This window comes from Barbus barbus (genome assembly GCF_936440315.1).
Source record: "Barbus barbus genome assembly, chromosome: 38".
NCBI lineage: Eukaryota > Metazoa > Chordata > Actinopteri > Cypriniformes > Cyprinidae > Barbus > Barbus barbus.
This window is the reverse complement of record NC_136716.1, coordinates 6,947,894-6,958,059: the sequence shown is the minus strand read 5'-3', so window position 1 is coordinate 6,958,059 and position 10,166 is coordinate 6,947,894. Positions and strand designations below refer to the sequence as shown.

At 38.2% G+C, this 10,166-nt stretch overlaps 1 protein-coding gene across 1 annotated transcript in view; it reads right to left on the bottom strand.

Moving 5' to 3' along the window:
- Positions 1–236: 236 nt before the first annotated feature.
- Positions 237–10,166, bottom strand: part of LOC306858080 (DNA topoisomerase 2-alpha-like) — a 29,595-nt gene continuing 19,665 nt past the window's right edge. The window contains exons 30-35 of the mRNA XM_079398473.1: positions 9,556–9,696; positions 5,888–6,053; positions 5,695–5,762; positions 5,476–5,586; positions 4,895–5,136; positions 237–698 (exon numbers count right to left, since the gene is read on the bottom strand). Of these exons, the coding sequence (XP_079254599.1) occupies positions 561–698; positions 4,895–5,136; positions 5,476–5,586; positions 5,695–5,762; positions 5,888–6,053; positions 9,556–9,696 (866 nt within the window). The 3' untranslated portion in view covers positions 237–560. The remainder of the gene's footprint in view (positions 699–4,894; positions 5,137–5,475; positions 5,587–5,694; positions 5,763–5,887; positions 6,054–9,555; positions 9,697–10,166) is intronic.

The window sequence follows — 10,166 nt, the reverse complement described above, 5'->3', positions numbered from 1 at the left end:
TTTTCAACATTTTGCCAGTGCAGATGTCACATTTAAATTAATTCAGTTTCTTGCTTATGTGCATGAACCCACTTTGGTATTAAGAGACAAGTTCAAATTGGAGATCAGAATCAATACTATGGATAACAGTACATACTTTTCAGTCATTCGTGGAATTAATTAATTCTGATGTGGTAGTGTAGTACTGTAGTGTATTCATTTAAAAATTTAATATAAAAGTAGTTCATAAAACCAATCAATTCTCACTGAAAATTTATTACAAGCTTTGAACAAGAGAACATATAAAATATTTACAAGACAATACAACATGTATAAAAGGCAACAATGAACAATATAATGGGCGATAATGTAGCATGTTATAAAAAACAAAGAAACCTTGTCACATGTGAGGCTAGTTTGTCATTGATCGCTTTAAAAAAAAAAGCCAACATAAAACAGGCTTTCTGCAAGAATAAACTTCCTTTATGTATATTAAATTTTATTTTATTTTAAGTAAAACAAGCGATCAAAAAAATTCTAACAACCTGTGAGTATCATACATACAGGCTACTTCAGGACATTTAATAGTCATCAGAATCTGAATCAAGTGCGTAGGTCACAGGTTTGGTGGTACGTGCAGCTCGGCTCCTGGGAGCTGCAGACGTCACGATCTTCTCTTCCAGCTGAAAGCTGTCGTCTTCCTCCCAGCACTTTGCTTTCTGGAACAAAAAAATTAAATAAGGATTAAACTCAAAAGCTTGTCAAAGCTACTACACCAATGTCTACTATAAAACTGTGTGTATTTGTTTTATTGCTTGTAGTTTCTTAGTACCAGGTATGTCATGATTAAAAAAATAAATAAAAATAAAAACTTATGACAACAGAATACCAGTTTCACACAGACACAAACAATCGTCAATGAGGCTTAGGATCTGTAGCGCTTGCTTTAAGCTTTAATGTTATATAGTTTCCTTTCCTTTCTCAAAACAAATACTTAAAAATGATAGATTATTATTCTTACAAAAATAAAATAGTACAATGACAACCTTGCTTGTTAAAACTTTTAATCAAAATAGACAGGTGATGTACAGAGCTACATTCGACATGCACAGGGAGGGAAAAAAAACAAACAAAGAAAAAAGTATATATATACTGTATATATTATCGTGGCCACAAATTAAGAATTAATTCCTACGACTTTTCACTCTCTTTTTTTTAAACCAAGACCACTTTGCAGTAACTCCCTCATTTTCATTTTTCAAAATGAGAGAAAGAATTGGTACAATGTGGCCACAACTGTCCTATTGGTAAGCCCAGTGATGGGGACTCGAGTTTGAGACTCGGACTCGAGTGCGACTTAAGTCGCACACACAGTGACTTCAGACTCGACTTGAGACTCGTCCTCGAAAGACTTCAGACTCGACTCGGACTCGAGCTGCGGGACTCGTGAACAATGTTTATTTTTAGGAATGATGAGCTCGCTGTTATTCCCCTCCCTCCGTTACCTATAACCTGCCCATGTAGCACGTGACGTACTACGTATCTGCTGCGCACAGGCGTGGCCACACTTTTTTTTAAAGTTTTATTTTAGGCGCGGCCGCCATACATTAGAGGACAACGAACAAACATGGCGACTGCTGTGCTATTCATCGTTAGCTTTGGATTTAAGGATAGATTATACAGTTGGTACATTAGTAAAACCATTACGCCTATGGAGAGTCCCGTAAACCACATATCCGAGTGAGTGTGTGTGCGTGCGTGTGTGTGTGTGTGCGCGCGCGCGTGTGTGCTTGAGTGCTTGCGTGTGAGAGAGTGTGTGACCAGTGTGGTCATTGAAAATGTGTTCAGATATATATTCTTCACAGAAAATAAGCCAAGGCCAATGAGTCTGAGTTTGAAAAAATTATTAATAGTATAATTTTTCTCTAGTAAAAAATGAAAACGGGTCCTACAGATCCGAACACCATACAAGGGTTAACGTTGTCTGCAAACAGGTTTCAGGATTATTGTTGATCATGTAACATTACACTGGTTTGAGAGTTTGGGATGTGTTGACTTACAGTAGTTTATAAACTATGATTAGTTGCATTTTCATTGTCATTTAAGTGAAATTATTGAACTTAAATATACAAGCTTGATAAAAATGATCATTCTAAAGAATTTCAGATGGCTTTTGCATCTGAACTCTTCATATATTTCACATCGTTTGGTTTGTTGCAATAGTGTTTTGCATTTAGCTACAATGTGATGTTTGACCATATTAAGTCTTTCTTAATTTTTGGTCTGTACTGTACTGTGTGTTCATGCTACAAGGCAAAATACAGATAATATTAACTTAAAAGTAAAGCATTCTTGGTGTTTTTGTCATGTTGCAATAGCCTGTTTACACTGATTATATATAAAAATCAAAGCTGATACTGTATGCTAATAGATAAAGGAGTCATAATAACATTACATGCTTTGAATTCCTTATATATAGCTATGCAGTGTTGGATGGGTCGCTGTACGTGATGCAACACTTATTATAACCAGAGACTTAATATAATAAAGAGACTTGAGACTTGACTTGGACTCTAGCTCAGAGACTTGAGACTTGACTTGGACTCTAGCTCAGAGACTTGAGACTTGACTTGGACTCTAGCTCAGAGACTTGTGAGCATCTCTGGGTAAGCCCCTCCTCTCAATCACAGAATAGCCAATAGGAGCGGAACTCTGACATCTTTAGGTTTCAGCGCCATAAAGAAACAGGAAGATACTAAGCTCGCATCGGTTTTATGGGGTTTATGCTTCAAAAAACAATGTGCCTGGGGTACTTATAACACTGACTCCAGGTATCCTGAGAGGATGGGAAATATAATTTATTCTATTACATTTCCTGAATCCAAACTAGGGCTGGGCGATAAAACGATAACGATATGTATCGCGATAGACACGTGAACGATATCAATAAAAAAAGGTGTTCGATAAAACGTTCGATATTTTTTATTCTTCGTCGGAAGAAAACAGAGGTTGCGAAGCAAGTTTGGTTGCATTAACAAAGGCACTCGCTCTCTGGTAACCTAGCAACGTAGGGAGTGACACGCTAACAGCCAATCATGTAACAGTATCATGTTTGGTTGCGCCATATCGTTGTCTCGTGCTGGTCTGCTGGATTCCTCTTCATAAGCAGAAAATGAGTGCCGCAGCGAGCGAGGAAATTGTAAATAAAAGAGAAAGTCAGCTCGCCAGTATGGCAGTTTTTTGGATATTATAACTCTGACTTGACCGTAGTCAGACCTAATGTCGTCTGCAAATTATGCAAGACCGTCGTCCCCGCCAAGACTGGTAATACCACGAACTTGATGTACCACCTTAAAAAAATATCAATAATTATCGATATCGACCGATATGAAACACTGATATCGTGATACAGTTTTCAGCCATATCGCCCAGCCCTAATCCAAACAAAACAAAATGTCCCTAAGTATTCAATCCCAATACAAATGAAGACAAACACGTTAAATTTTCTGGTTGTCATTCACTCATTAAGCTACAATTTTCATCTGCTCAAGCAGAACATTAATGTTATCTTGTGCTTTAGCAAGGTAAGTCTGGCTAAAACTAGCTAACGTTAAAGTTAGTGAGTCCATGCTAACGTACAAACCTAAATAGCAAACTGTTCTTGCGTCTTGTACAGTGTAGGGCAAAAACACAAACAAAGGTCTACATTTCAATGTCTCTCCATATTAAACTGGTTAAATGTACATTAATTTAGCGTATATTGGGCTTAATTTGTGTGTCCAATACATGACCTCCCTTGTCCCGTTTCTGCCAACTACTGACTGATACAACAGCAGGAGTGCTGATCACCTGAAAATGATCACCAATACCCGTCATCATCCAGTCAGAGCCACCCTCACGCAGTATAAGTAAAGTAAATTAGAAATCGTGAATAACTGTTCGAGGAAGGCCGGAATCCTCTGCCGGCTCGTCGCTACCGCCTCACAGCAAGCGGCGTTCGCACTAACGCCAATTTCGTCCGTGTTTTGACTTCAGTAAATCAGTTTTGGTGAATAGAAACAACGTGATTATTTTTCACAAGTCCAACATCCAGCCGCGCAAGAGACGTGATCAGTAAGGGAAGTCGTCTTTAATTGTTGTTAAATAGTGAGAAACATTTTACATTTTGAAACAAAATGGGAAAAAAAAAAAAAAAAGTGTCAAGCACCAAAAGCAGCCCATAATTAATCTATAAGCGGACTTTAGTATGTGAAAATGCGTATTTTTCAATTGATGTATGAGTGTCTGTCATATATATATATACACACACATACACAACCCCCTCATCCTCCCCAGAATGCGATTGTCCCGTATTTTCATTCTCTGAAGTTGGCAACCCTAGTGATGACCGCCCGTAATATGAGACTTCTCCCGCTTGCATTGTGATCTGTAAAACCCTCGCTTCGAGTTACCCACCATATTTTTTTTTTTTTTATATTATAAATCCCTCCATGGAATATTTAATTCCCATTTGGTGGCCTTCTGTGTCCGAAATTGTGTAAAAAGATCGTGGGACAAGGTTTTCACACTGCAGCTGTCATTGTAAGACAGTGAGCAACTCCGTTTGTTTGTCCGAGGAAGTAACAGAAACTAAGGGGGGCAGGGCTTACCAATAGGTTAATTATAGGTTAATTCAATAGTCCTTCATTACGGATTTTTCTTCTTGTACTGACCAATTATTTGTACAGCAGTTTAATATTGAATGCTACAAGCAATTGTATTAATTTGTAAGTCCATTTATCAATATTGAAATGTTTGAAAAAGGAGTTAAACATCAGCTTATCCACTGTGAATGAGAATAAGATTTGATATGGAGTAGGCAAATACTGATTTCATTAAAACACTCATTTAGATCAACAGTAAAGTGTCGAATTACCTTTCCAGCAGTGCTTTTGCCCTTGAGGCGAGCCATCAGATTGCCACTGTCAGAGTCTGAGCTGTCTGATTGGTCACTGCTCAGAGCGGGCTTCCTCTTCTTGGCTGGTTTCTTCTCAACTACAACAGGGGCTGCTCCATCTGAGTCAGAAGACTGTTTGACAGCAGCAGGCTTCTTGGTGGCTTTGGTTTTTTTAGGACTTGTCTTAGAGAGCACGTCAAGGATTGAGGGCTGTTTTGCATCTAGAAAGTCAAAATCATTCATTAATTATTTAATAAGAAGCTGCTATACTGATATCCAATACAAGAATTTACACTCTTGTAAAATAAAGGTTCTTTACTGGCATTTATAGTTTCATGAAGAACCTTTAACATCCATGAAACCTTTCCACTGCATAATTTTTGTGGAAATTTGAGATTTAAAAAGAAAAAAAAAACCTGCAATTACATATTTTCCCCAAATCGCACAGCCCTACTAAAAATGGTTCTTCTGTGGCATCACTGTCCTTTTGGAAAAACTTTTAAGAGCATAAGTGCAATGAAATTCCACCATTCTCTAAAAAGGTAACAACATTCAAACACCTGTTGCTTTCTTCTTAGAAGCAGCACTTGTCTTCTTTGCGGCCGGTTTCTTGGTGGCTCCTACAGCTGATTTTTTCACAGGTTTAGGGGCCGGCTCTTGGCTGGTCTCAGCTAGTTTAACAAGTACAGTGAACAAGTAAACCAGCTGACAAGCAATCATGTTAGAGACAAAGCTAAAAGAAATTATCTGTGATGGGCAGAGAGTTGTGTAGTACTTACAGCCGGACTTGCTACTGGCTTCGTGTTTCTCTACTTTTGTTTTGCTGGCTTTTGCTGGTGCTTTTTTCCTGAAAGAATCAAAGAAGACGATATTATAGAAAAATATAGATAGAATTTAGAATACTGTAGACAATTATAATAGAGAACAGGTGAAATCTGTGAAGCAAAAAGTTAGAAGTGGTGTCAGTCTTACACAACAGGTGCGGGAGGAGGGGAGTCAATGTCACTATCAGGTGCAGCGCTGGGTTCTGGGAGGAAGGACTCATCATCCTCAATGACAGCGCGCTTCTGTTTAGAGCTCTTCGCCAAGTCGTCAAACTCATCTTCACTGCTCGACAGACTGTACTTTTTCACCGCAGCTGCAAAGACACAAAATTATTCGTTTTTTGTTTTGTTTTCCAATTTACTTTCAGGGATCCCACACTTTTGTCAAATGGTTTTCCATGATCTGCAGTCTCAACTTGATGCAGTTGCTAATGTTTATATGGCCAAAAATTAAGATGAAATTGCAAGAGCTTATAACGTAAATCAGTGAGACTTCTAGAACAATACAGCAGACCTCCATAAAATGCATATCAGTTGTCACTATAGCGGATGCAAGGACGCACTGTGGAAGCATCCATAGGAATGTTGATTTATACCGGAGACCGCGAACATTCAAGAACCGAAAATGCGAGTGTTTTTTTCCAAACCAGTGCAACGAATCTTTTCAGTTTCGCAAAGTGAAAACACAGGCCGTCCAATAAGATTTGAGAATTACATCATGTGGCCAGAGCAACTGCTTTTACCCAAAAGGTCGACGTGGTGGCTTTAAAAGCTCAGAAGACTGTATTGAGCACGAATGTAAAAACACCAAAGTAGAGGACTTTCAGAGTCTGAGCACATTCACTCTTTAGATCTTCTGTATTTAAAAAAAAAAAAAAAACATTTCTCTACACAAAATATGAAAGCAAATAGATATATTTTCTGTATGTGTTTTATGCAGCTCATGTTTTTTTTTTATAACAATAAAGGATGTTTATGACCAATTTTAATCAGTGTAGCGTTATTCAGACCTGCAAACTCAGAGAAAAAAAGGTGACAGTGTTGGCGGGGGGGGGGGTTGCAGAATGGGCGACGCCGACACTGTGAACGCATTAGCCTTGCACGTTCGCCAGATTCTAAATAGACATTGTTTACAAGTAATGCGGCGCATCCAATGCAACAAGACGTCAAATTGCTTTGTTACACTGTATTACTCTCGCATCAGCTGTTGTCTAAACAGTCACATCTACCCACATCAACACATCAAAAACACTTTAAAAGTAGGGCTACATCCAGCTGACTTGAATGACTGCTGCGCACACGACAACCTCCATAACGTGTCGTTAATCAGGGTAGCTCAGAATTGGAGTAGTAGCCAGAACTCAGGGCAGAGCACCTGGCTTAAGTTAGGGGCTAATGATAAGGTTGCAACCTAAGTTGGCTATCTGAAATACTATATACTTACGTAGCAAGCTAAATGGTTAACTTTAGTTAGCAAGACGGTCAGACAATGCAGGAATTAACATTACAACTAGCTAACAATGTTAGATGGCTAGAAAATTTGCTATCTTGCTAACGGAAATTCCAGCATTGGATCCGCTTGTATTGCTTGCTATTAAGCATTTTGCTCGAAGCATAGGCTAACTGTATGAAAAAAACCGCTAACTTAGCTGACGTTATTTGACTTAAGCAAACAAATATCTGTTGTTTAGCTCCAAATAGGGGTGGGCGATATGGGAAAAATATCATATCACGATTTTTTTTAGAAATATCACGATTCACGATTTTATCACGATTCTTTGTCATGTTAGTTTTACTATTTTGGTTTTACAAGTTGTCTGAGCATTACAGCCAAACTAGAAAGACAAAGACGCATGGCAGATATTTAGGCCAAAGTGGGTGAAGATAAATCTTTTTCGTTATTTTATCTTTCTTATTAAAAAATAAGAACAAAGATACACATTACAAATACACATAATATACAAATAATAAAAAAGTGCTTTATTTTCAGGTACAATAGGTGTATTTAGCAGAAGCATTCAATGAAATTGAATGAACAAATATAAAAATAAAACACTAGATAGACTGATTCCTAAAGCAACTGTATTAAAGATTTTCAGTCAAGAATGTGATTTTTCTCTTTGTGTTTTGTTGTTTTGTTAACGTTAAATGAATAGTTCCCCCCAAAAATTAATATTCTGTCATCTGTCTGTCAATTCTGTCATAATGTTTTATTTTTATACCATCATTTACTCAAAAGTTGTTTTAAACCTGAAAGAGTTTCTTTCTTCTGCTGAACATAAATGCTATTTTGAAGAAGGTGGAAAACCAAACAGTTTCTGGTCCTCAGTGACTTCCATAGGATTTTTCTTTCCTGCTATCAAAGTCAATGTGGACCAGCAACTGTTTGGTTACCCTCTTTCTTCAAAATATCTTATTTTGGGTTCAGCACAAGAAATTAATAGAGGTTTGGGACAACATGTGAGTGAGTAAATAATGACAAATTAAATTTTAGGGTGAACTATCCCTTTAATGACAGTCGACAGCATGTTTAGTGTCCTGTCCCTTTAAGAGCTGCACGCATCTAATATACAGGCACGCATCTGTTTCTCTCTTAATTATTTACTTTCATTTTAGAGATAACCAACTCAGTCTGTATGTAAACCTTGTGTGTTTTGACAGTATTAGCGCAAAAGATAACTTAGTTGAGTAATCAGGCGCTCGCGCTGTTAGACAGGGTTTTTAGTGCGCGTGCTTCAGGTGTATGCGCTCAGAAAAAGCGCACGTCAGACCAGCGCGCGAATTAAACATTTAACCAGCAAGGCTTGTGTGCAAATAATGTACTTTTGCGATCGCGAATAAGTGCAGTGTCCTGTCAGAGTAACTCTACTGCTGTATGTCGTGTTGTACAGTAGAGACGGAGGCGCCAGAACTGTATTTGATATAATGTGTTCTGTAGCACGATACATTTTTATCGTCCACGATCAAAAATCGTCATATCGCACACCCCTAGCTCCAAAAAGACTGATTTACCTTGAATTCAATTTCCATCAGAGTTTCCACATTAGATCAGGTGTCTCTTGACAGGCGCGAACACAGATGGCAGTGTGTTTCAAGATCCTGAAGCAAGCGCTGAGATTCCGATTGGTCCAGAAACAATGTCATTTATAAGAATTGTCCAATAATGGCCTACATGGCACGCAAGCCCACCCCCACCTCCCTCTCTTGACAGGCGCGAGCTCAGTAGAGATTCCGATCGGCCCAGATGTCAATTAACGCAAGACCTGGTGTAGATTCAAACTTATTTTAATGCTTAATTCATAATTCTTAACGCATAATTTAATTCATCTTAATTTAATGCTGTATATTGAGCAGCGGACAACGTTAAATCCATATACGAGATGCATATCTGGGGAAAAATGCATTGCTGGTCGGCGCCACCTAGTGTGAATTAGTAGAAGACGAACAATCGTTTTGCGATCGGTGTGAAAGCACCGTTCGTCTGCGATTTGCCTCGCTTTTCTGCCTCGTGCTCAGTGTGGAAAGGCCTAAAGGGAGAGTAAACATGCATGAAGATTCTACCTACTTATTCTACCGTGCGACTCCACCGGGCAGGGACACTGGTATCGCTTTTTATTTTAGTTTTTTCATTTATGTTTAGTATTGAAATGTTGTTATATGCATGTGTCAATTTTATTTCATTTCTTTATTTTTTTTAAATATGTGGGTATATAGTATTTATATAGTTGTAACTTTAAGCAGACGCTTTTGTCCAAAGCGACTTACAAATAAGAAAAAGTAACAAACTAAATGACAAAATTAAAGTAAGATTTTCACCTTTGCGCTCTCTCTTTTCTCTTGGAGCCACTTCCTCAGGGATGAGCTCCATGTCAGATTCAGACTCTCCCTCAGAAGACAAGGGGTTCTTCTTCTGGAGTGGTTTAAAGGAGAGGGTGGTCTGCTTGCCTGACTTTGTGCCTGACACAAAGACGAGATGAAACCTTAAGATCAGAATTTGATGACACTGCATGAATGCATCTGATAGGTCCTATCAAAATTGCACGTTACAGAACTACAATGGACTCTGAAATGGTAAATCAACCGTTTATTCTTCTGTAAATTCAAATTTCCCCATTTAAGAACTACAGTCACGTAGATTGGGGACGTTTGAAACTCTGCATCAACTGTGTGATGGTGCATTTGTGTGCGCTACAGACTGAGGGCCATGTTGTCTCATGGCAATTCATAATCCACAATCTCATCAAAATGAAAACTGGTTATGATTGACTTACACCCTACAGAGGATTAGGTTTAGGGGTGTAACTTTAAATAATACGAAATCCTGTAATAGTCACCTCATTAAATAGTTATATTAATAAAAAGTGTTTTACTAATTTCGACTACATAAAAAGCAGCAGTCCATACACATTCAGCTTCCTCTATTTTCA